Genomic DNA, 27,807 nt, shown 5'->3' with positions numbered 1-27,807 from the left:
GTCACTGCTACAGTCTCTCAGTGGCTCTGCATCACACACTCTAGACCGGTAGGTGGCAGTCAGAGGAAGGCTGGACTGAGTTTGATGACAGGAAATAAGAGAGCTTCAACACAACAGATGAGAGTTACTCGAGAGAAGAGCTCTGGAGTCAGAGGAGCGATGCTTCTACCGGGGAGAAAACAGCTTTTCTGTCTTTTATGGACCATCGTTTTATTATCACAGTGGGTAAGTGTGGCGGTTATTTGTTGTTTTGACTGTAACGAGTGTAACGTACTTATCTATTTGTAGCCTAGCACAAACTTCAACCCGCCTGGCAGCTTTCAACAGTTGTCAGAAGCCAAAATGCTATATGTGTATTTTTAAGTCAAAAGGCTTGGCTTTAAAAGCGTGTCGTGTATCTTTGTCGTTCAAAGTGCTCTTTTCTGACAGAGGAAATGTGATTTGCTACATCATGTGAATCATCTGTCAGTCTTTGCAGATTTACATGGCAGCACATGATCTAACATGCAAGATCAGCTTTAGTAGACTAGAACTGCTGTTGTGGTGTTTTTAAAGGATGGTTCGTGTTAGGATGAGTCAAATATGCCTTAACGACACACTGGATGACTCCCAAAACCTATTGAGGCACCTGTCTAGGCAGCTTTGTTTTGTTCCGAATTTCCGAATTTAATTTTAGGTTTGTGAAGAGGCCAAAACTGCTGTCTAGGCTGGTAAGTTAGCTCACTAGGTTTTAAGATTATACAACGCTTCCATGTTGACTGAAAATAGATTCTCCGTTGAAGTTCAAATTCATCTGCTTTTGCTTTCATTTAACTTTTCTCCATCAATAAAACAGTATGCATTTGAATTTTATTGGACTGTTTCTTTGCGAATGATGTCCAAGTCTAATCTCATGTGTTTAGAATCTCATATTCTCTGTTTGACCCAATTCCTCAAATCTGAAACCTTTAATCCAAATAAATCAATGTAGTGCTCTTTTAACATCTTTTTGGCTCATGTGAATGACTATGAGTCAGAATCTATGTTAGTAATCTAAGACAAACATCATAATGTTTGGTAACCAAGTGATCCTAGCTGAGCTCATTTGTTTGGCCTTCCTGTTTCTGACTGCATGAATATCATAGAATACCATCAGCTTTCTAATAGATTCTCAATTTTTAAAGCTTTACAGTTTGTTGAAACCGCTTTCGCTTCTTATCTAAAAATACCCTTGTTCGGTCAAAATAAGTACTGAAAGACCTGCACTAAAATAAGCAGTGACTCTGAAACTACTCTCAATGTTTAGATGGAAGATTTGTTTGGACTGTGCATTGATTCCTGGACACTGAAACAAAACGGGTTACAACACTGCAAAAAATCAATTAGGTTAAGGTATCAAGGAGTAATTTTATATGAATCCCTTCAACATATTCAGAGGTGTTCACTGATATTGGCTGCACGTCCCGCTTCTTTCATTTTCTTACAAACTGTCAACACAAATCCAAGACTTGTTCATGTCTCAGACTCAGTTGTGCTAGTCTAGACAACAACATTGCATATTTTTTATCTGTTGAATTGTCAAAACAGTCAGATAGAAAATAATGTTGTCAAATAACCATATTTTGCATAAATCATGTCTGAAATGTGGTATTATTTACAATTGAATCAATTTGTGGGTGGCGTTGGCATATTCAGATATAGCAATACTTTAAAATCATTCAAAAACATGTTTAATAATTGATAATTCATAGTAATTAATTATTTTCACTTTAATAGCCAGTGTGTTTATTTCACACCTTATCAGGACTATTCAATAAATATATTTGAAAATACAACATGCATGTTATCAAAAAGCACTCATAGATTTCAAAGCACTTCAAAATCATCCGTACCTTTTCTTCAAAACTGACAGTAATCTCAAAATTGCTACTAATTATTTGACTAATCATCCTGACCAATATACTGGCCTTTTATTAGAGGTTAGACAAGTAAAGCCCTGATTAATGATGTCAGGAACTATAATATTAGAATTCGTGTAAAATAGAAAACAGTAATTTTTGACTGACTTACTAATCCAACAGTGACACTTTTTATCTAATGGATGTGATTAATGACAATGCCAAGGATAGATTCAGTCTGTTAGTCATTTTCTCTAATAGTATGATCAGGTTCCTTGTATAGAGAAATTCAAATCTATTGTTTTCAAGTTGTATGTGATGTTGCAGGTTTTCAGAGATTTTGTTTGGTCACGCTTTATTTTAATTTAGAATTTTGCCCCAATGAACTCCTAATTTGCTGCTTATAAATAGTAAGGTATGGAAGCAGAATAATGCCAATAGTTTTTGAAAATTAAATCATGCTGAATTCCACAAATCGAAAAAAAAGATTCATTGCAATTAACAGTGCTTGCATTTTAATGCCTTGTATTTCCAGGGCTTGCATTTTTAAGTCCTGAAATTTAACAGTTGTTTATTTAAGATGTGAATATTTCAATTCTAAATATTTCACACACATTTTCATAATTAAAAATTAAATAATTAATATTCACCGTACAGAATTCACTTCCAAAATATTGCTACGCGTTTTCTTTAACCGATTTCGGAGGAAAACAGCGTGAAACCTTGCGCGTTAGTTCATATTCCACATCTGCTTCACTGTATATAGTTGGCATAATCATCAGTAAAGTGTTCTGAGATCTGAGGTCTTGTATCACTGTATTAGTTATATCACTGAGGCGGTTACGCAATCCTGGAGTGTGACGGGGAACCCCAGTATTACAGCACAGTCACACTAGCCATGATACAAAGTTACAGAAACTAAGCAACCGGAATAAAGAATTAAAAAAAATCATCAAAACTTCTACTTAGAGCTTGCTCCATTTCTGCAAATCAGTTTTTGTGAATGAATGGCCTTCATCAACAGCCGATTGCGCCACCTGCTGGTGAGCAGCTGACATCAGCAGGAGATCATGCATCGGTGCTCTACTGCTATTCCTGCGGGTCCCGGATTTGCAACGCCGAATTTTCTGCCGAATTTTAACCACTGAATTTGTGGCAGCGAATTCGGAAAGTGAAATAAAATTACCGAAATTTGCCTGTCGAATATTATACATCGCATTTTTAAACAGACTGAATATTTTGGAAGTGAATTCTGTACGGTGAATATGAATTATTGAATTTTTAATTATGAAAATGTGTGTGAAATATTTAGAATTGAAATATTCACAGTTTAAATAAACAACTATGTTCAATTTCAGGACCTAAAAATGCAAGCCCTGGAAATACAAGGCGTTAAAATGCAAGCACTGTTAATTGCAATGCATCTTTTTGTTCGATTTGTGGAATTCAGCATGCTTTTTCAAAAACTATTGGCATTATTCTGCTTCCATAGTAAGGCAGTTGTTAAGTTTAGGCATGGGGTAGGATTAAGAGATCTAGAATATGGTCATGAAGAATAAGGCATTAATGTGTGCTTTATAAGTACTAATAAACAGCCAGTATGCAAGTAATATGCATGCTAATAAGGAACTAGTTAATAGTGAGAATTCCCTACAATAAAGTGTTACCCTTTGTTTTGTAGGGGATTTCTCATGTGAATGATCTGTGCATTGTTTCTGAATTTATCAGGTCTAGCCTACTCATAGTTTTCATGTCAATAAGTGAGTCATAACTTTGGCCTTGTTGTCGTCCGGCATAACAGACCAAACCGGAAAAGGGAATGGTAAAAATGATGACTCAGCTGTCCCAAAGTTTCCTGCGTAAGAGATGGCACAAGCCTCAGTCACATGAACAGTCACGCTCTTTTGTTTTCAGATGACTGGAGACTGTTCAGCACAACAAAAGCTTGACAGTTATTCGCTCTAAATGCTTGACCCTTGACCTTTGTAACACTTTGTACTGTTTACCATTTAAAATCAAATAGTTGTTGATCTTAAAAGCAGTATATCATTGTTGAATTTGATTGCATTAATTGAAAAATCAACTTAGGGGAGAGACACGGTTCTTCGGAATGCAGCACATGTGTCTGTGAATTGTGGTCACATGACTGCAGTGATGAAATAGCTGAGGAATGTACACTTCTTTGGTTTCACTGAGATGCTATTCTGGATTAGTGATGATTTTCTCCAGGAAATTGTGTAAGTCTCGGAGGACAACAAGGTCTGTTGTCTTGAAAGTAACCCCCCATAAATGAAACTGAAAAAGGGAAGGAACCTGATTTTTGAGGAACATTTAATTTTAAACATCAGTGGTTACATATCATGCTAAACAGATGTTCAGAGCAGAGGGATGATTTTGTTTTTTGTTATACAGTAGCTAGGACACATTTATATAACCTGGGTCACTTTTTCAAAGTTATTTACACTTTATAAAACAATGACTCATAACAAAACGTAGCATGAAGTGAGAAAAATAATAATATAATTTGAAAGTTAGTAGTCATTCATGCATCCATAGATTCACCCACATAGACTGCCGTTGTGCTCATTCTGTGTGAAGAGTTGTTAAAAGCTGACATAAGTTTTGAGAAATAGGTTCAGTGAAAAGATATTGCATTATTGAATTGTTTTCTCATGTGTGTCCGCTCAGGTGCATGGCCAGCACTGTATCTGGTATGGTGAATGTGGTGATTCTCCTAAAATTCCAGAGAAGAAGTTAAACTGTAATTACACAGGCCCACCTATACCTTTACCTGACCAGGAAGGACAGGACCTGCTACAGGTAAGAGAGCATGCCCCTTTAGAACCACTAGTCTGCTGTTCAAGACGTTTCATAGTGTTTAGATGAGAGAGTTCACCTAAAAATTAAAATTCTGTGTCATTATTTATTCACCCTGTCTTTCCAAAACTGTATGTTATTTTAAATTCCTTTAACATAACTTCTCCTTGACCTTTGGAAAAGGGGATTCTTTCTGTTATCTCACGTGTCAAACCTCACAATGACAAATACTCTAGTCTACGCAGTAAGAGATCTGAATCAATGGAAAGAGACCCTTAACCTGAATATTTCAGTGTCAAATTCCTCTCTGTTATGCTAAACCTCTTATGTTAATGAAATGTGGCAGATGTAACGGGATGTATGTCACAGAAGAAAAAGCTATATGAAACAAATCTTAGTGTAAGAGAAATATTTTTTATTAATTTTAAATCTAGGTGTGGTCATACAAGACTTGCACATGGATAATAATTAAAAGTTAAAGAACCAACATCATGCCTTACTTGGCAAACTAAAACGACTGTGAAATTTTTTTTTTTTTTTGTAAATTTTATATATATTGCAAATTATGCATTTTCTTTTTTCTTCTTTTTTTTGTGTGTAAACCAATCCTATTGTTTTCATATTCATGGCGATTCTCATTGCTGTAATACATTATTTTTACATTTTAATTTTTTTTCAATTTGATTTAGATTTTCTAAAATTGGATTAATTTCAAAAAGAAGGGTCTTTTAAGTATACAGCATTTTCAAATTGACCAGAATCTATTTGCAATAGATTCTATTTTGCTTTTTAACAACCTGTTAAGAGAATGATTTCTTTGAAAGCAAAATCATTTGTGACCTCTCACACTGTTTGCAGGAGCTGTGCCCAGGACTGGTCTATGGGGACAACCAAGTTTGCTGTGACACCCAACAGCTCAAGACGCTGAAAAACAATATTCAGATCCCCCTTCAGTACCTGTCCAGGTATGACTGATATGTATCTATAAAGATATACTGTAAGATAATTGTGCGGCATAAGAACTTTGACCCATTATTGAGTCACGAGCAGTTTATTTATTAATCCAAGTCACATTTTCAGTTAAAATCAAATAACATGTGTTTGTCTGACACAGCTTACAGTGGGAGAATCACCCAGTTTATGGCAGTAATATAACATGCACTTCATAGAAGCTGTAAGTTGTTTCTGTTTTTGTGTGACAGGTGTCCGGCATGTTTCTTCAACTTCATGACCCTGTTCTGCGAGCTTACCTGCAGTCCCAGACAGAGTGATTTCCTCAATTCCACACAGTTCTCTGCATTTAACGAAAGCAAAACTAATGTGAACGAGGTGTCCTACTATATCAGCCAGACCTTTGCCAATGGTGAGGAACCGTGATTAGAGGAGAAGATCACAAATTTACTGATGCTTCAGATACATGATTCAGAAGTGACTTGTATGAATGTGAACCCCTAAATTCAGAAATGGTAAACAGACCATGTGGTACCATAGTGGTACCTACATTTAAAACAAATTAGGAACACATTTTTAATTATTGTTCTTTTAACTTTTTAAAGCATTTCTTACTGATTTAAGAAATATGTTAATTTGAAGTATTTCTTGGTAATAGGGATTTATTAACCTTAATATTAGTAATAAATATCCCCTAATTTGTACTGCTTCTAATACTAACAACATTAATAATTTATTATTATTTGTTAATACTGTATTACTTGCTTATTGTTGACAATTATTTCTACAGCAATAATAATAATAATTATTATTATTATTATCATTAAATTGCTAATACTAATTATTATTATGTATTTTTTTTTTTTATTGATAGACTTGTTTTTCAGGATATGTAATATATAGATTATTATTATTATTATTATTATTATTTGTCCAGTATTAAAAGCAGGTCATATCAGGACTTGTTTTCGTTTCAAAGCATTCTGTAGTCTGTTCAAACCTCACAAACACCAACACTCTTGAATTTCAAAAACTTTTTCCTTGCCTCAGGCAACAATACTTAATTCTGCTTTTGCTTGCGATCTATACTGTTCTGGAACACAATGAAAGCAGACAAGTGAAGTGATATAAATGTCCCAGTACTCTTATATAAAACTACTTTTACTCTTACATTAAATGACTTGTATCTTATATTAAAGCCAGTCAAATTATAGGACTGTAACAAACTATTGTTTTAAATTACTGTTGGTTACAAATGTAACGGAATAATTTATTTTATGTCCCTCTGCAGCCATGTATAACGCCTGCAGTGACGTTCAGGCCCCCTCCACCAATGTCAAAGCCCTCAGTTTGCTGTGCGGGAGAGACGCTAGCCAGTGTACTCCCAACAACTGGATCCTGTACATGTTTGATATCAACAATGGCCAAGTCCCCTTCGCTATTGAGGCGATTTTCTCAGGTACACACACAAACACTTTCAGAATCACAAGACACTTTGCTGAGATTGAGCTCATAAAAACTGCAGAATTGTTGCTTGTAATCCACTCATTTTATTGCTTTCAAACTATAATGTGACCTAAAAATCTGCCTTTTAGTGTACTTGAAAGCATTTAAAGATTCTTGACATTGGTTTCAGTGCTGAAAATGTATAATATGGGTCTTAAAAATATTTGGTCTCCCCAGATGTAACCATCGCAGGCATGACTCCAATGAGCAATGTGACGTTTAACTGTACACAGTCTCTGGATGACGGCTCGGGGCCCTGCTCATGTCAGGACTGCAGTGAAGCATGTGGCCCCACACCTGTGGCCCCCTCAGTCCTTCCACCCTGGACCATCCTTGGCCTGGACGCCATGACCGTCATCATGTGGTGTTCTTATATAGCCTTCCTCATGATCTTCTTTGGAGTTGTGCTGGGGGCGTGGTATTACAGGTAACTGACCTAAACATGCACTAATCAATGAAATGAGAGATTTGTGAGGGAAAGTTCCCCCTTAATCTGTGACATTGCAGAAGGGATTTATTTGATTAGTAAATTGCATAGTGTATTTTGCCATAAATGGGAGTTTATGGTAACATGCATAAGCTGTTGTACATTTTGTATACTTAAAGTGGCAATGGTTCAGACAAAATTGTTTGGAAAAATCTCCATATTTATTGGAGCATTTGAAACCGTGAAACCGAAAGAAAGACCAAAGCTCAAAATGCGATAAGAATGTAATTGCTTAAAACACCGAAGTTCAGTGTAATCAAAATTAAACCAGTGAGTAAAAAGTCATGATATATTAAATTTTTGAATAACACACTGAACATAAAAAATATAGAATGTATATTACGTGTTAAACATTAGTATGCTGTTGTGTTGCCCGGTCCCTGCTGATTTCCATTAATTATTAAGCATACACAAGCAGGTTTAATCAAATGTAGGCCTACAGTATGAGGGATGCCTTTATGTATACATAATTGTTGTTTGAAATCTGCATATAGATAGAGTTGGTTTATGGTGGGTCCACACATCAATCCAGAATCAAACAGACCATTTCAGTCAGGTTGCTTAAAATTAAGCCAAAGTTCAATATTTTTTACTTTACTTAACTTTACTTTTTTACTTTACTACAGGAGGAGGATGGTCACATCTGAATATGGCCCAATTCTTGATAGCAACCTTCCCCACTCCATAAACTCTGATGGCACAGATTTAGTTGGTAAGTACATATTTTTTATGTAATGTTTGTGCATAAAATAGTGTTAATTATCATTTTAAAAGGTTGGGATTTGGATATGGTGCCATCTATTACACTTTCAGAGCAAACTTCATGCTTTACTGTTGATGAATTATGATTTTTATTTTATTATGTTTACATTTTGATGTGTTGGTTGTAAAAGTACATTTTATGACTGTCATTGTTTTTACAGCTGGTTCGCCCTGTCACCGAAAGAAAGGATTAAGATCAATGTACACGTTTTATTATAACTGCACAATAATCTGTTTGATTAATCTTTTTTGATATATATTTTTATTGATATTTTGGTGCATAAAGCAATTTCACTACAATAAAACATGCCTGTTTAGATGTCAGTTTAATTGAGTATAATGGTCTGAGATGCATGATTTATTTTATGATTGTATGGGTTTTTTCTTTATGGACATATCTAATTGTATTTGTGCAGATCTTAAATGTCTTAAAGCAGGGGAAAATAGCCGAAGATCCTGACATGGCATTAAATAAATATATACTGCTACTACTTAAAGCAGGGGTGCCCAAACTCGGTCCTGCAGGGCCGGTGTCCTGCATAGTTTAGCTCCAACTTGCCTCAGCACACCTGCTGAGAATGTTCTAGTATGCCTAGTTCAGAGGTGCCCAACCCTGTTCCTGGAGATCTACCTTCCTGCAGACTTCAGTTCCAACCCTGATCAAACACACCTGTCTGTAATTATCAAGTCAGATCCTAATTAGTTGGTTCAGTTGTATTTGATCAGGGTTGGTGCTGAACTCTGCAGGAAGGTAGATCTCCAAGAACAGGGTTGGGCACCCCTGGCCTAGTTAGAGCTTGATTGGCTGGTTCAGGTTTTGGGGTTGGAGCTAAACTACGCTGGAAGGTAGATCTCGAGGAATGAGTTTGGGCACCCCTGTCTTGAAGTCTTGAATTCGATGTTTCAAAAGATGCCCTGGAAACTGTTTGCTAAAATTAATATTTATTTCATAATTTCTGCAGTTGCATTTGTTTTATAATAGTGGTTCTGAAATTCACACATCTCTGTTAGCATCCAACAGAATAACCAGTTGTACACAGAATAACAGTTCTCTTTCAGTCAGTCACTAGGAGACCCCTAACGTCAGTGTTGATATAACATCTCCGTTCCCTCCTTCAGGGAATGAGGGTTATATGGGCAATGGAGAAGTTCTCAGTTCAGGTCCTCACTGAATGTCTTGCTTATTTCTTAGGTGATGCTACATGCTGTGAGACACTGGGTGAGCGTTTTGAGAACGGTCTCCGCGTTCTCTTCAGCAGCTGGGGCTCCATGTGTGTGCGTCACCCCTTAACTGTGATCCTGACCAGCGTGGTGCTTGTGTCGATCTGCTCGGCCGGACTGACCTACATGCGCATCACAACCAACCCGGTGGAGCTCTGGTCGTCTCCCAGCAGCAGGGCCAGGCAGGAGAAGGACTATTTCGACCAGCACTTCGGACCATTTTTCCGCACTGAGCAGGTCATCATCACCACCCCGGTGAATGCATCATTCGTTTTTTCACCCATGTCGGGACCAGACATCAACTTCTCCTCCATTCTGAACATAACACTTCTCCATCAGGCAAGACACTTTTTAATTTAATAAAAAATTGTATGACAGTATAATAGATTTTTACTGTCATTTGTTTTGAGAGCATTCAAGTTGCATGTATGAAATGGAGTCACAATGATTCACAGTGGTAATATTTCAGTGTTTTAGTCATTCAGTCAATCCTCCATGCGCCATACTCAACTCTTGCTCTATTGGATGTAGGTGTTGGATCTTCAGACAGAAATTACAAACCTAACAGCTGAATATAAGGGAGAGACGGTTACTCTTAAAGACATCTGTCTTTCTCCACTGGCTCCTTACAACGATAATTGTACCATCCTAAGTGTGTTAAACTACTACCAGAACAGTCATGAAGTCCTGGATCATGTGGTTGCTGATGAGTTCTACGTCTACTTTGACTACCACACTCATTTTCTATATTGTGCCAGGTGAGCTCTTCCTTTTTTTTTTTTTTTTTGATTAATAGAGTGATACAGTGGTGATGTAATTTTGTAAGCCACCCTGGACGTTACCCTGATTCCCTGCAGAAAATAAGCTCAGTGACCAGCAACAGTTTATACCCTTTTTCTTTATCATCAAATGAAAAACAACTTTTATGAATTTTAAAGCCTAAATGCAATTCGAACTTTAAAAATGTATATATAGATTGCTGATGTGGTTTATGTTGTAGAATAATGTGAGCCACAGACCTTAATTCAGGCATTTAACGAAAAAACCCATCCAAAAAACCCTTTGACAGGACTATGGCACTGGAGGTGATAAAATGCTACCTTATTTCCAGTTTTTGGACTACAAAAATATATTTTCCCTCCAGAACACTGTTGTCATTCATAATGTACTGTATTTGTTAAACTTAAACGTAAATTAAACTGAATAAATTCTGAATATGCCTCTTTTTTATTTTCTTTTTTTTTATTTATTTTCTTCATTGTTTCTTATCTTTTGCTTTTGTCTTAGTTCTCCCACGGCCCTGGATGACACGAGCCCCTTACATGACCCCTGCATGGGTACATTTGGAGGACCAGTTTTCCCCTGGCTTGCTCTTGGTGGATATGAGGGTGAGTTTAACTGAAATAAACACAAAATGCAATAGAACGTGATCTCATTTTGGAAACATACCCTACCCTATGAAATTTGGGGTCAGTAAGATTTTAAAAATGTTTTTAGTCTGCGCCAATAGCCTCTTAGGCAGCGCATCAACATATAGCACCATTGTGCATCGGGCATCCCAAGTTCAAGTCCCAACTCGTGGACCTTTCCCGATCCTGTCCTCCCCCTCTCCCATTTCACTTCCTGTCTACAACCCGAATTCCAGAAATGTTGGGACATTTTTTTAAATTTGAATAAAATGAAAACCAAAGAATTTCAAATCACATGAGCCAATATTTTATTCACATATTCACAATAAAACCTAGATAAAGTAACAAATGTTTAAACTGAGAAATATTTTAATTGTATGCACAAAATAAGCTCATTTCAAATTTGATGCTTGCTACAGGTCTCAAAATAGTTGGGACTGGGGCATGTTTACCATGGTGTAGCATCTCCTCTTCTTTTCAAAACGGTTTGAAGACATCTGGGCATCGAGGTTATGAGTTTCTGGAGTTTTGGTGTTGGAATTTGGTCCCATTCTTGCCTGATATAGGTTTCCAGCTGCTGAAGAGTTTGTGGTCATCTTTGACGTATTTTTTGTTTAATGATGCGCCAAATGTTCTCTATAGGTGAGAGATCTGGACTGCAGGCAGGCCAATTCAGCACCCGGACTCTTCTACTCCGAAACCATACTGTTGTAATAGCTGCAGTATGTGGTTTTGCATTGTTCTGCTGAAATACACCAGGCCTTCCCTGAAATAGACGTTGTCTGAAGGGGAGCATATGTTGCTCTAAAGCCTTTATATACCTTTCAGCATTCATAGTGCCTTCCAAAACATGCAAGCTGCCCATACCGTATGCACTTATGCACCACCATACCATCAGAGATGCTGGCTTTTCAACTGAACGCTGATAATACGCTGGCGTCTGTGATTTACCAACAAGAATGTCAAATTTGGACTCGCCTGACCATAGAACACTTTGTTGACCATAGAACCACATTTCCACTTTGAAACAGCCCATTTTAAATGAGCCTTGGCCCACTGGACACAACGGCGTTTCTGGACCATCTTCACATATGGTTTCCTTTTTGCATGATAGAGCTTTAGTTGGCATCTGCAGATGGCACGACGGATTGTGTTTACCGACAGTGGTTTCTGGAAGTATTCCTGGGCCCATTTAGTAGTGTTAATGACAGAATCATACCGATGAGTGATGCAGTGCTGTCTGAGGGCCGAAGACGACAGGCATCCAACCAAGGTCTTCAGCCTTGTCCCTAACGCACGGAGATTTCTCCAGTTTCTCTGAATCTTTTGATGATGTTATGCAATGTAAATGATGAGATTTGCAAAGCCTCTGCAATTTGAGTTTGTTTTTAAAGTATTCCACAATCTTTTACGTACTCTTTCTAGGGGTGTCCCCGACTAAGGATTTTCATAGTCGAATCGGAATTTTCGAATCTTGCCGATAGTCGATGGAGAGTCGAATCATATGTTTGGGAGCGGGCCAAAATACATTACCAAGAGTCAAGTCAGACATTAGACAGTCATAATTACTGACGTAAACAGTCAGTGAAATATTACAGTTTAAAGGAACTGTGTATTTATTCAATGCATTCTAACAGATATTGTAAATATAAATTAAAACTACTTTAAAACATAAGTCAAATCTACTATATAAGCTATTTTAACACAAGCCACTACTTGATGTGGTGCTTTTGGAAGAACAATATTATTGGCTATATTACCAATGAATGCTGGGTCTTAATGTGTTTTTGTAAGTTTCATATTTAGTTTTTCTTGGCACAAATCATATCTAGTATGTAATGGTGATAATCTAGTAATAGTCTTTCTTTTAGCTTCTGTAACTGTTTTTTCCTATTGTATTTTAAAAAATAACTTTACATTTTTCTGTTTTGTCCTCTTTCATATATAGGTACTGCCTACAACAATGCCACAGCTCTAGTGATCACCTTTCCTGTCAACAACTACCTGAATGACACAGACAAACTAGGCAAAGCTTTAGCATGGGAGAAAGTGTAGGTTTGATTAAATGATCTGTTTAGTATATCCTATGGCTGAATATTCTATGAAAAGGTTATAAAAATGAATAATTTGATCTAGAATGGCAACTCTTTTGTGGTCACATACAGTATATTCAGGAGTAACCGCCATTGCCCATACCTCTACAGGTTTATCGACTTTGTGAAGAACTATAACAACCCCAACCTGACCATCTCATTCAGTGCGGAGCGCAGCATTGAAGATGAGATCAACCGCGAGAGCAACAGTGATGTAACCACCATCGTGATCAGCTACGTCATCATGTTTGTCTACATCTCCCTGGCTCTGGGACACATTAACAGCTTCTGGACCTTGCTGGTAAGACCCTCATATATCTTTATTCTAAATGTGGCCTTAATTCTGATGCTGTGACAGTATTTCGAAATGTTTGTTTGGTAATGGTGCAGTATATAGATTAGTGCTGTCGAACGATTAATTGCATCCAAAATAAACGTTTTTGTTTACATAATATATGTGTGTACTGTGTGTATTTATTTATGTACACATGCATGTATATATTTAAGGAAACTGTTATGTTTATATATTTATATATAATATTAATTATATGAATATAAATATGTGTGTAAATACATGTAAATATTTTATATATATATCGTGTGTATTTATAGAGTTAATTGTTTGACAGCACTAATATAGATATTGCTTAATTCAAAAGAATATGCTATAAACCTTATATACTTATGCAAGCAATATACACTTACAATTTCAGTGTTAATTTTTCAGTGCTTGGCTATGCTGTTCTTCAATAACTAAGCCCTTTTCCGCTTCTGCACTACATTAAGGTTCTACTGTAAATTTAGTGCCACAATCGACACATTTGTGACACATCATTAGTTGTTGTTTTTTTTTGGTTTGCGAACTCTTTTGTTTTTTTTACTTGACTGTGTGATCTGTGCATGCATCGTTAAGCTGGCCTTGCATGTCCGAATTATTTTAAACGTTGCATTTGTACATGTTTCACAGGTGGACTCTAAGATCTCTCTGGGTATCGCCGGTATCCTGATCGTGTTGAGTTCAGTCGCATGTTCACTGGGTATCTTCAGCTACATCGGCATCCCTCTAACGCTTATTGTCATTGAGGTCATTCCCTTCCTCGTGCTGGCTGTGGGTGTGGACAACATCTTCATCATTGTACAAACCTACCAGGTGGGTGGTGTTTCCTGAGAGCAGATTCAGCTGCAACAAGACACCATTTTTGTTGATTGTTAATGTCAACTGACTCATTCCACTAAAATAGTTCAGACGAGCACCTTTTTAGTTCCTGTTTTTAAATGGTAATTTTCACTTCAGTGTTTTTCAGATTGATGAGATTGTTTGCCTTCACAAAACTACCGAGTAATACGTTTTTATTTTCTTCAGAGGGATGAGCGAATGCCTGAGGAGGAGCTTCATCAGCAGATTGGACGTATCCTCGGAGAGGTGGCTCCCAGCATGTTCCTCTCTTCCTTCTCTGAGACCGTTGCTTTCTTTTTAGGTATCCTCAGACTTGTAATTTAACTCCTTAATTTCTAACAAATGGCAGATGAAATGTGGATGAATGCCACTGCAATAATTAATGCTAGTATAAGAAAGTGGGTTTTGTTTTAATTCGTTTTTAAGTAATGATTTTAAATTTTAGGTATGGTCAAGTTGTTTTTACCAGGTGTAGTTTATATCATTCAAGATTTACACATATCATGAAAGATGAAGAACCACCATCATGTTTTCCTTGTTAAACTCTTATGACTGTTAAACATTTTTGCACAGTTTTTATTCCGAGATACGTGGTGTATTGCATTTAAACGTTTTTTATTTTATTTTTAATTTTTGTTTTTAAATCATTAATTTTCTCTCCATTAAGCTTTTGCTGCTGATGTAGTGTTAAAAAGTAGTAAAATAATTTAAATGTACTTATACAAATACAAATTAGTTTCATGTATTTTTCTTTTTTTTCCCCCTTAGCAGAAAAGTGGGGCCTTTTTAAGTGCTTTACTTTGCAGAAGTATTAGTATAAAATGTGTAAAACGTTTTTGTGCAATAGCAAAAAATGAAAAAAATCTGTCAGTATGCATTACATTACATTACGTACAAAGAAGCTTTCATAAAGTGAGACTCTCATTTCCCGTTCCAGGTGACTATAGTTTTCCTATTTACATGTGTCTCCAGGTGCTCTGTCTAGCATGCCTGCAGTCAGGACGTTCTCTCTATTCGCTGGTCTGGCCGTCTTCATTGACTTCCTTCTGCAGATCAGCTGCTTTGTGTCCCTGCTGGGCCTGGACATCAAGAGACAAGAGGTGAGAGGTCAAAGGTCACACCAGTACTATATCTGTGGGAGAAAACAGAATTAGAGGAACAGGGAAAAAAGTGAAATATAAAGTAGGTTTAATATTCGATTTTAATTCACAACAACACATTTCATCATTTTTTTTCTTCATGTTTGGCTTTTAATATACTTAAAACAGTGATTGATTACCCACTGTAGTATTAAGCACTTTTTTTGTTTCAATATGTAATGATTTGAGATGCTTCAGATATGTTGCTTCCTTCCTTCCTTATTTGTTTCCCAGGCAAATCGTCCAGATATATTGTGCTGTGTGAAGCTGTCTGAGGGACAGCAGGAAAAATCAGTAGGTTGTCTGTTCCGCTTTTTTAAGAAGATATACGCTCCTTTCATCTTGAAGGATTGGGTGCGCCCACTGGTGGTAAGTGTAAAGAAACAAGACAAAATACAAGTAGTATTAATCTTTTTTTTTATTACACTTTAATGCATTATGAATGATATAATATAAAGCAAATAATTAAAATAAATGTATAACTGTGGTGCAACGGCTACTGTATAACATTTAAGCTACATAAACATTGAAATGATGTACAAAGATTTTATCAAGTTTGGCATTTTTCTGAAATTTTGATTCTCTTTTGCAGGTTGCTGTGTTTGTGGGAATGCTATCATTTAGTATAGCCGTTGTTAATAAAGTGGAGATTGGACTTGATCAGAGATTGTCCATGCCTGATGTACGTATATACCTATTCAATCCTTTCCCACATATTTGCATTCTGAAGAACCTGAAAGCTGTCATTGTGAACATAAATCTTTACCGTCTCACAGGACTCTTATGTGATGAATTATTTTGGGAATCTGAGTGAGTACCTGCACACTGGGGCGCCAGTTTACTTTGTGGTGGAGGACGGACATGACTATAAAACATCAGAGGGTCAGAACACAGTGTGTGGTGGAGTGGGCTGCAACAGCAACTCTCTAGTCCAGCAAATTTATGCCGCATCTCTCTTGAATAACTAGTGAGTGACCATTTTTGATACCTTTCCAGTGAGTTCAGTGATTTCAGGAAACCATTCTTCTTTTAGAATCAGTAGCCGCGTTTCCATTAACCTTCAAAATGCACAAATAAAAAATATGCCTGAAACACAAATTGAAAAAATTGAAACACGTCTGTTTTGCAAAAGCTCCCATATATCACAAAAACTTTTTCGATCGCATGAGGTGGTTTTTCAGGCAATCCAAAAAAAGAAAATGTACATTTAGTCATTTATCCAAAGCGACTTACAAATTAGGAGAATGGAAGCAATCAAAATCAACAAAAGAAAATATAATTTTTTTGTATTTACAGGTCACCTGACGTAAAACACACTTTAATGTACTATATCCTCCAAGAAACACTTCATACGTGGCCGCTCTGAAGTATAAAGGGCTTTCGTTGCCATTAATGCTTGGATAAGCCCTTATTTACTCTGCAGTCATCTGTGGTGCATTACAGCTGTTTATACCAGCTGCGCCGTGGCACATTTCAGAAGCATTTTTCCACACTACTTCACTAAAGATACTCATTTAAGTCTCCTTCAATTAAAAAAAGTGGCTGCAATATACGTAAACCTCCCAACATTCAATACCATGACTTTGCGAATCGTGAGAGGAAAAAGTTAGGTTTTAGTCGCATAAAATCAGTGAATGGAAACCGCATCAATTCACAATAGGTTTTTTTTTTATTGACATTTATAAAATAAAGCAAAAGTTTTGTGCAAATCTGTAATGGGAAACCGGCTAATGTGATCGTTATAGTTTTATTCCTATTTTAAATTGTTTTTATTTTTAAATATCTAGTTTTTGTTTGTTATTTTAGTAACCATTTTATTTTGAGTAACAAAGTAGTTTTTGGTTTTAGTTCATTATAATAACCATGCAATAAACAGTGTTTGGCTTTTTGTCAGTCATGCAAGTGTCGGAAATTCCCAGAAAATTCCTGACTTAACCACCTGCTTTCAGTTTTTGAATAACTTTTGTTAGATCAATAAAGCCATATTTTGTGTTGTAATTTTAGTACTAAGATCAGCAATGTTCCATCTTCCTGGCTGGACGACTACTTTGACTGGGTGAAGCCGCAGTCCTCCTGCTGCAGATATTATAACAGCACTGGAACTTTCTGCAATGCTTCAGGTAAACCATTATCCACCGAATCAACAGAGCCCTGACCTCCACTGCCCCAGAGGACCTTTGTCCAGGGTGGAGTTTGTTAGTTATTGAATTTTCACTTCAGATGCCACTGTACAGATCACACTAATCTTGGGTCTTTGGACCTAAATATATTTAAATGGAAATGATGTGTCATGATATATGTGAATGTCATCACAAAAGCATGTTTTAGTATCAGATTATGTGGATAGTTCTTCAAAAAATGAAAAATTTTACTCGCCCACAATTCCACAAAAGGTGATGACAGCATTTTTATTTTTGGATGAACTATTGTCCTGTATTCTTTCTTTTTTTTAATGCTTATGATGTTGTTGTTTTTTTCCATCAGTGGTGGATAAGACCTGTGTTCACTGCAGACCTATGACCACTAGTGGGAAGCAGAGGCCTAATGGTACTGAATTCATGCACTTCCTCCCCATGTTTCTCTCAGACAACCCAAATATCAAGTGTGGAAAAGGGTAAGTTTAAATAATTTCCATTCATCAGATTTCCTATAAACTCATGCATCCAGTTCCTGTCTACCATCCATTTAGTGATCCGTTTTGTGTCTGATTTGTATTCTACACAAGGTTTCAATTTTCAGGAATTAATGCAATTTTCAGGAATCAGGGTACATAGGGTTTTACCAGTATGCCATAAACGCCTATGTTGGGTACAATGACCAAATATTATATCCACTTCAAGTGGATTCAACTCACAGAAAAAGTTTAGGAATCTCTGTTTTGACTAATAGCTCCTTTTCTTTCCCATGCAGTGGTCATGCTGCATACAGCACTGCTGTGGATCTCATACAGAACAACACTGACGTAGGTGCCACCTACTTCATGAGCTATCACACCATCCTGAAAACATCATCTGACTTCATTGATGCCTTGAAGATGGCACGAGAGCTTACCGACAACATCACGCAGGCCATCGGGCCACAAAACAAGACTTACAGCGTCTTTCCTTACAGGTAAACACACCTTGAACATGGGATGATGTCACATCCTTATTGTGACGCCCTTCACTAAAATAAAAATTAAAATTGCCGCTGTTTTTTAAATATTTGATTTAATAGTTAGTCACATGGAATGTTCAGGAAAAATCATCCTTAGTGACCTACTTCCATTAAGAGTGGTGATATCGTGCAAATGTATCATAAACATGAAGCTCTCTGAATGCAAACAAATATGTTCTCATGAGGGGCAGTTATGGTGAGTGCTAACTGCCAAAAGTCTTGCAGGTCCTAGCAGCCTTCACATACCTCTTATGTAAGGAATTTCAATGTTTATTCATGTTTTATTACATTATTTTAATGAATACTGGGATTATCAATTTAACACAATTTCATAGTTAAATATTTGAAAATGTCACACAGTAAAATAAAGCCTCCTGGGGAATTTTCATGTTGTAAAAAGGAGCATAATGTTTGCTTATTTTATAGCATCACATTAATGGTACGTGTACCAAAAAATATTGTTGTAGAAATTGTAATTGTTGTTGTTTATTAGTAATAGTCATAGTAGTAGAACTAGTATATATATTTATATAAATATACACACTATGCTTGTCATCTCAACACATTAATTCCAAACAGTCAATTTTGAAAAGTAACAGTTATCTTATTGTCACATTTATGAGAATTGTGGTAATACTAAATCTTTATTTATTGATATATACATGCATACATACTAGGGTTGTAATCAGTAATTAAAAATCTCCATGGCCCCTGACCTGTTTTTAACTTTCTTTTTCTCCCATGGACAGTGTATTCTACGTCTTCTATGAACAGTATCTCACGATCATCTATGACACTGCTTTTAACCTTGGTGTGTCGTTGGCGGCCATCTTTGTGGTGTCTACGGTGCTTTTGGGCTTTGAGCTGTGGTCGGCAGTACTGGTGTCCTTCACCATTGCCATGATCCTGGTCAACATGTTCGGAGTCATGTGGCTGTGGGATATCAGCCTCAACGCGGTCTCATTGGTCAACCTTGTCATGGTGAGTTAAAGGAATAGTGTTTCATGGAATTGGTAATACAGGATTGTTGAAGCTTGTGACCTACAAATAACATTCATTACTGAAGCACTTTATTAGCACTGCTTGCTAACATCATTTCCCATAATTGTTTCCTTGGCAGTGTTGTGGCATATCGGTGGAGTTCTGCAGTCATATTGTGAGGGCTTTCTCTGTCAGTACCAGGAGCTCGAGGGTCGATCGGGCAGAGGAGGCGCTGGCACACATGGGCAGCTCTGTGAGTGATGTTTACTGCTGCTGTATGAATGTGACGTGCACAAACATATTCTTGTCGAACATGAAGCTACATAATGTGAGTGCAATGAAGCGCCTTCTTACGTGCTGCTCTGACTCCGCAGGTGTTCAGTGGCATCACCCTCACTAAATTCGGTGGGATCCTGATTCTCGCCCTGTCCAAATCCCAGATCTTCCAGATTTTCTACTTCCGCATGTATCTCTCAATAGTCCTGCTAGGAGCCGCTCACGGCCTCATCTTTCTGCCTGTATTACTCAGTTATGCAGGTAAGAAGTCGTTCACCTAGATTTGAGAACTTCAAGACATCCCACCAAAATAAAAGTTCAGTTTTACTTGGAGAAACTGATGAAACATTACTGTTGTAGATTATAATATTATTTTTAAAAGTAGTGCCGTCAAACGATTAATCGCTATTAATTGCATCCAAAATAAATGTTTTTGTTTACATAATATATGAGTTTGTACTGTGTATATTTATTTATTATGTATATATAAATACAAGAAAAATTTTATTTTATATATAATATAATATAAAATATAAGAATGTAAATGTATATGCATGTAAATATGATTAATCGTTTGACAGCACTATTTTGAAGTAATAATAACAATAATATTTAAAGTATTACCCAACTATTTTTAAGGAAGACATGATTTTTCTTCCAGGTTTTAATTTTAACAATAAACCAGCACTTTGTTTGAATTACTTAAAATGGGATTGTTAATCTGTCATGCCTTCATTTAATTATCACTGTTTTTGATAATAAATTTGTATTGGATAATAAATAAAATAATAATAATAATAATTAAACGGACAGCAGAGTTTCTGAAAAAAAAAAAATTGTATGTATTATAGTATGTACTATGGTAAAATTTTTAATAAAGTATTTAATTGTTAAAGTAGTCTTAATTCAATTAATTAGACATGCTTTTTATAAAATTATTAATTTAATTAAACCATTAAAATGGAATTAAGACATTAAAATCCATAAAATGTGAAAACTGTTTATTTTTTAAGAAATTGTTGAATGACTTAATTTGAAATGCTTTTTGATTTCTAAAATTTAATTCAACCATTAAAACAAAATACAGGACAATTAAAACAGGAAATAAAAAGGAATCCAGTAAAACAGAATAAAGTTTTTTTTTTTTTTTTTTTTTTTTTTTTTTTTTTTTTTTTAAATGGATTTTATAGCGCCCTAGACTTCTGAACCCAGCCATATAAAGTCTTCTAAATTAAATATTTAGATTGTGCCCCAAAAAGAAAATTTGATAAGTTTTTCAAGCCTCTCCCTTTCTTTCTTTTCACAGGCCCATCTGTAAATAAAGCAAAAGCCATGGCTGCTCGCAAAAGGTTTGTGGGTACGGAAAGAGAGCAGCTTATCTACTAACAGCTTACTGACGCTGACCAGCTTTTCATGTCCATGTTACATGCTTCGTAAAACACTTCAACAGACTTAACTCAGGACCCCCTTCGGGTGTACTGAAGGCCCTTTTCGCAGCTTTCCTTTTCAACATCCACCAAAAAACCTCAACTCTGAAGAATAGGTTTGGGAGATCCTTTCAGCATTGAAATGATGCAGTAAGGAGAGTCTGTATGTGAGTCTATAAGATGACGGTCATTTCCTCAAATGTGTATATTGTAACCGCATGTAACGCAGCAGTCACTGTGGTCAACCAACCAAGACAACAAATGCTATTTTGTTTCATAATCTTTATTTATTACTGTTTCTTTTCATTTTTTTGTTAGTGTGTTTCATTAATTTAATTCACAAATAATGAAAGAACTGTCGACAATGAGCCACGATGGACAATCTCTTGATTTATTGTGATGCTCTGACAAGAACGACATGTTACACAGACGGCTATCAGTTTGCTGTTAGCGCTACCTGAACTCTGGTTTTCAGGCATTAAAACCACTTTAGTCTTAGCTAATTAAGCAAGTTGGGATGCAGTGACACATGATAAACATTTATGTTTTTAAAATGTTTACTTGAAGTTGTGCTGTGCTGCATTAATTAGCATTGACATGCTAAGAAAGGGAGTGCTAGCATAGATTTAGAGACTTGAACCATTAGGCTAACCTGAGGTTTAATTAACCACAAGTACACTTCAGCACTGCAGTTTGGTTTAAACTCACGTTCTTCAGGATTTGCCTGCTTATTTCCATTACTAACACACTGTAGCTTTAGAAAGGCTGCTAAAACAGGTTTTGTACCTCATAAACGTGGTGGGAGTAGCACTATTGAATCAACATGTGTATAAGGCAAAAATTAGTTTGCATACAAATAAATGGTTATTTTTTACAAAGATAACTTTGGATTGATATGGACTGTCAGGGGTTGGCACTGGCAACATGGACATATTTGAAAATGTAATAGTTTTTTTTAAAAGATGGATTATGTGTGCCTCGTGGATGTCCTAACAGTTTAAAGTTTGTGCTTTTTGGTTAACAGTCCTTGATTTGAAGAATTTTTGAAATAAAATGCATACTAATTTGTATTAAATGGAGTTATTTATTTTCCACTTCTGTCCACCCTTGTGAAAAACAAGTCCACTTCAGCATAGGGAGTTTTTATTACTGAGAAATATACTTTAAAAGAATATAATTAAGAGCAAACTTGCATGTTAATTGCAATTAAATGAAAATGTAGTTTAAATTTATATTAAATGCAATGAGTTGAACTTCAGAGTGATTTTTTTTTTGTCCCCAAATAAGTAGAACTTAACACTTTATATGCAATTTCATAATTTTCTTGTCTTTGAGATGTGGTTTGTGTACTGCAGATTTATAATAAAACTAAATATACAAACAGTTGCTGGTCTCCACTGACTTCCATAGTATGGACGTTAGTGTTGGTTACCCACATTCATTAGTATTTCAGTAAAAGAAAAAGAAATCATACAGGTTTGGAACAATTTGAGAGTTATATATATATATATATATTATTAGGCTTCTTTTAAGATTTGAAGTACATTACAAGTATACATTTACATTTTTATTTTTTTAGCTTTTTTGTGCAATTATTTCAAGACCCCATGTATAATTTTTTTTGTCACTGATGTTACCTTCTTTAGCAATATTAAATGTTTTTATGAAATATTATTTCTCTATATTTTTCAGCACACGTAGTCAGAGTTACAAAAAAATAATGAAAACGCAAGAAATAAGTAGATTTTGTTTTATGTATTTAATGTGACAGACAAAAACAGTACAGTAACACAGTACGGTAACGCCAGTGACATAAGACCTGATATGATCTTCGCTGTTGTTATCCATAAGGAAGGTAACACCAGTGACAATTTTCATGAAAAATGCATTTTACAAAATCCGCCGCAAGATATCAAACCACATGTTGTCAATCATGGTATACTCACTAAATTAAGTAGTTTAATCCATTTGGATTATAGATTTTTTGTTTTTACAATTCCCTAACAAAAAAATAAGTCATACCAGTGCCATCAACTAAAAGCTTCATATGAAATCATGAGATAAATGAGAGAATGGCTGGTATCTGAAAAGAAACAGTGGACGAAACATAGGCCTTTTTTCACAGATCTTTAGAAAATAGAAGGTAGGAAGTCAAATAAAAATCATCAGTTTGATTTTTTATTCCAAAATAAGAGACTTTTGTTAAACGGTAACACCAGTGACACAACTCCAGGGGACCACTGTTTTCATTATATATTTTATAATATTTATTTGGCATTTAGTTTTTTTTATCCCATTTACATATTTGATAGTTATGAATAGACTTGTATTTTAAATGGTAGAAAATCCTATGTTTGACCTCAAAAGAAAGCACTTTCCCGCTGTACATGGCTGTGGGGACGAGCAGTTTTGTGCTACTTGGAATTCTATATAATTGATTATATATATTAATTCTATATAAAAAAATAAATAAAAAGATAATGCCACATTGATGGCTCAGGAGGGTGTAATTGTTCAAATAACATATTGTTTCATTTTAAAATATATTTAAAAAAATAATATTTTTCAATTGTAATATTTCTGTAAAGTCTAAGGACAGAAAAGTGGCCGTTTCTGTAGAATGACTCAATTCTCGAATCTGACATTGTTAGTTTTGATTCTAGACATTGGACAGAAAGCACACAACGTGACTGCCGAAGTGTTATCAGGAAAAAATAAATTAATAAATCAAATATTCTCAGGTACGGTGATCATTGTCATTGTAGCCTTATTTATTTTGCAGTGAATTCCAATGCAGTCCTTGGCAAATTGCTGTTTTCATTTTAACCGTGAGGTGGCGCCACATACATAGATTTTTATCTGAACTGCCAAACTAAGAAAAAATGAATCCGTGCCTACACACATCCATAACGACCTACATCTCTCTGCTCTGTGAACACATTACAAATGCACCATTCTGCATATTATTATTAACATTTTGTTTAGCTTGCCAACATCACCCTTAACACTTAAGATGATAATTTGTACACAGTCAAGAGAATTAAAAGGCTAGGGAAAACAGACTTATGTTAAAACACAAACATTATAATAATACTGATAAATGAGTCATACTAGACATCGTACAGTACAAAAGCTATGGCAGTGCTTGACCTGAGCTGACTGCCTCCTAAGAGTTGTTGTCATACTAGCTGCCAAATCATCATTTATTAATATGTTTCTATCTTGCCCCGTGTGGTGGAGAGATGATGAAATATTGATTTCCTCTGGTTTAGGCTGGCAGTAAAGACAGGGTTCTCGTTTTTTATGTAAGCATTTGGATTGTCCCTTCTGAGACCCTCACTAGCCAACAGTAGTAGACAGGAAGTAAGGTGGTTTGCTCATGTTAACCTCTGCACTGATAAAGGGAATAAAATCAGTTCACATTACAAAAGTGATGAGTTTTGTTCAAAAGGATGTAGGACTCTCCACTATCTGACCGTGGCATTTTTTTGACCTTGCAGTTTCAAGCCTGCTCATCTATTTTTTCCCCTTTATTCATTCTTGCATGCTTTCCAAAAATGCCTGGAATCATGCTATGATTAAGACTGTAACAAAAACCAAACAGGTTTTTTTCATTTTTTCATTTCTATAATTGAAATGCCACTAAAAGGACTGTCTGGTGTCACTCTGAACATTGTTATTGGTGTCAGTGGTTAACTAGAGGTTAAAGGAGAACACAGTCATAAACTTCACTTCTGCATAAGCTGATTATATAAATGTTACACTTGCACAGGCAATGTTCACCAATCACACTCACTGTCTTAAGAAATGCTATGAACTAAATTTGTAATATGGCACCACAAGTTTTTAACCAGTAATTCAGATTGTAAGCATATTCTTGTACCTTTTCCTTCATCTAAATTCAACTGACCAGAATTCGACACCTGTAATGTGGAGCCCAAACGATTTCACAGAACCATTAATAAATAAGCGTCTGGAATTCAGTGTCTTCTTTTTGTGTCATTGGCTCACAGTTACTGGGGTCATTTGACAGGAGAACAGGCCATGAGTGGAGAGAAAGGAACTGGATAGCCATCTCAAGTGCAGGAGGCAGGGATCAGATTCATGGGCCCATCTGCAGCGCTTTCTCGGGAAGCCAGTTTGTGTCGTTTCATTCAGAGCCACCTCTGGCCAAACTTCACAAGACCACATTCAATTAGGCCTATTGAAAAGGCTTTCAAGCACTTCCTTGTTTACAAACTGCCTAATAAAGGCACATTGAGCAGAACCAAGAGGTTAAAACTGAGTCACCGCAGCCAGAGGAAGGAGTTAAATTGCTTCCTCAGCCAAAATTCCGACCATTAGAAAAGCAAGCGAACGGACGCATGCATACCTTGACCATTTACACATATTTCTCCACAATGAGGGTGCCCAGGAAAGATTCAGGAATTTCAAATCAGGAAAGGGCTTTTATTGCGGGCTGAAGGGGGAATTAGTTGGTGAATGGATAGGGCTAAGCTACATACACCGTGTCCGCAGTCAGGCCCGCGTGTTTGTTTTTATCGCTGCATGAGACTGGTGTGACCGGGCCTTGTTTACCTTGGAACTGTGTCAGAATTCATTCTCTGCTTGAAACCTTTTCTCTCGATTGCATCAGAGCTATGGGAACAACATTTCCAGAGCCCATCTGATGTTTTGGATGCTGCTCTGAAGTTCTTATTACAAACTATTAGTGACTTGTTATTTACACACATTTAACTAAGAACTGCATTTTACTTCAAATTTGAAAAAAAAAAAAAAAAAAAAAAGCATTTAGCAATTTCTCTGAATAGTATGGAAGTATGTTTTTGGATGAAATGAAAATGAAATAGTTCTGGTCTGATTTAGATTAAAATCCTACACCTTTGGCTAATGTGCATAGTGTGGTTTTATTGTATTTATTAGTTTATGGGTGAAAGGAAAGCTGTCAGCAGGCATTTAGTGCTGATGAAATCAGCCCATAACACTGAACAATGGAGTGTTTGCTCACCTGTCAAATAACAGACTTAATCTCTGTAATATGTGTCAACATCAGCTGGCCACTCGTGATAAACAGATGTTACATTCAAAAATTCTTATCTATTACTTTCTGGTAAAGAGTTTAAATTTAGTGATAACACTTTCATTCTTATGAAAACAAGAGTGGAATTGTGTATTTGTGTTTTGCACGTTTTCTTACCAAAGTCATTTACAAGAATGTGTTCCTCGTATCTGTGTCAGTTGCCAGAACGTGCAGTTAAGAATATAAGTCAAGTGTGAAGGGTGTGCCTCAAGAACCAGACAGAACATCAAGAACATGCACTTTTTCTTGAAAGTGCAGATAATAATGAGGGAAGAGCAATGTTAGTCAGGAGAGCTGGAAATGTGAGGTTGATAAGACTGTTGTATTGTATGTTTGTTGAATCTACACCTTTTTAAAAAAAATTGTTCCATTTAGTTCCACATTTTAGTTAAAAAAAAAAAAATGTTTTAGACTGATGCAGTGTCTAAACGTTTTGTTGTTGTTGTTGTTGAAAGTCTCTCCAGATATCAATCACTAAGTTAAGTGGTTTAAATGTATTTATATTGTCTGTGGAAGGTGTAGGACCATAAAATGTTTGTCCAATCCTTTAGTCCAAGGGCTACAATAGGCTGTCCTACCTGCCTGTCAACGCAGGTATTTGCATACTTCTGTGCACCCTGTTCGCGCAGACATGATACAACCCGAATTCTGGATATGTTGGGACGTTTTTAAAATTTCAATAAAATGAAAACTAAAAGAATTTCAAATCACATGAGCCAATATTTTATTCACAATAGACCATAGATAATATAACAAATGTTTAAACTGAGAAATTTTACAATTTTATGCACAAAATTAGCTCATTTCAAATTTGATGCCTGCTACAGGTCTCAAAATAGTTGGGACAGGGGCATGTTTACCATGGTGTAGCATCTCCTCTTCCTTTTAAAACTGTTTGAAGACGTCTGGGCATCGAGGTTATGAGTTTTGGTGTTGGAATTTGGTCCCATTCTTGCCTGATATAGGTTTCCAGCTGCTGAAGAGTTTGTGGTCGTCTTTGACGTATTTTTCATTTAATGATGCGCCAAATGTTCTCTATAGGTAAAAGGTCTGGACTGCCGGCAGGCCAATTCAGCACCCGGACTCTTCTACTACGAAGCCATGCTGTTGTAATAGCTGCAGTATGTGGTTTTGCATTGTCCTGCTGAAATACACGTCATCTGGAGGGGAGCATATGTTGCTCTAAAACCTCTATATACCCTTCAGCATTCATAGTGCCTTCCAAAACATGTAAGCTGCCCATACCGTATGCACTTATACAATAGGCTGTCCTACCCATACCATCAGAGATGCTTGCTTTTGAACTGAACGCTGATGACATGCTGGAAGGTCTCCCTCCTCTTTAGCCCGGAGGACACGGCGTTGGTCATTTCCGACAAGAATGTCAAATTTGGACTCGTCTGACCATAGAACACTTTTCCACTTTGAAACGATCCATTTTAAATGAG

At 36.2% G+C, this 27,807-nt stretch overlaps 1 protein-coding gene across 1 annotated transcript; it reads left to right on the top strand.

The window, feature by feature from the left end:
- Positions 1 to 83: 83 nt before the first annotated feature.
- LOC306845709 (NPC intracellular cholesterol transporter 1-like) lies at positions 84 to 22,661 on the top strand. The gene is made up of 25 exons (XM_079378657.1): positions 84 to 225; positions 4,566 to 4,697; positions 5,553 to 5,659; positions 5,897 to 6,057; positions 6,937 to 7,104; positions 7,329 to 7,578; positions 8,265 to 8,350; positions 9,593 to 9,960; positions 10,153 to 10,379; positions 10,909 to 11,009; positions 12,979 to 13,081; positions 13,235 to 13,424; positions 14,091 to 14,273; positions 14,487 to 14,601; positions 15,273 to 15,400; positions 15,674 to 15,808; positions 16,032 to 16,121; positions 16,216 to 16,406; positions 17,444 to 17,559; positions 17,924 to 18,053; positions 18,350 to 18,550; positions 19,345 to 19,576; positions 19,716 to 19,829; positions 19,951 to 20,113; positions 21,159 to 22,661. Exons 1-25 carry the CDS (start codon positions 85 to 87, stop codon positions 21,236 to 21,238), a joined length of 3,912 nt encoding a protein of 1,303 aa, XP_079234783.1. The 5' UTR covers position 84; the 3' UTR covers positions 21,239 to 22,661.
- The last annotated feature ends 5,146 nt before the right edge of the window (positions 22,662 to 27,807 follow it).

This window comes from Barbus barbus, assembly GCF_936440315.1.
Source record: "Barbus barbus genome assembly, chromosome: 26".
NCBI classification, from domain to species: Eukaryota; Metazoa; Chordata; class Actinopteri; order Cypriniformes; family Cyprinidae; genus Barbus; species Barbus barbus.
This window is presented reverse-complemented; position numbering and strand designations above follow the sequence as displayed.

Bases quoted from the DNA above. Each gene is read 5' to 3' on its own strand.
- LOC306845709 (XM_079378657.1), top strand. From the start codon at position 85: ATGACAGGAAATAAGAGAGCTTCAACACAACAGATGAGAGTTACTCGA. The intron at 14,602-15,272 runs GTATCCTCAGAC...ATGTGTCTCCAG, and splicing joins GACCGTTGCTTTCTTTTTAG to GTGCTCTGTCTAGCATGCCT. The intron at 20,114-21,158 runs GTAAGAAGTCGT...TTCTTTTCACAG, and splicing joins TGTATTACTCAGTTATGCAG to GCCCATCTGTAAATAAAGCA.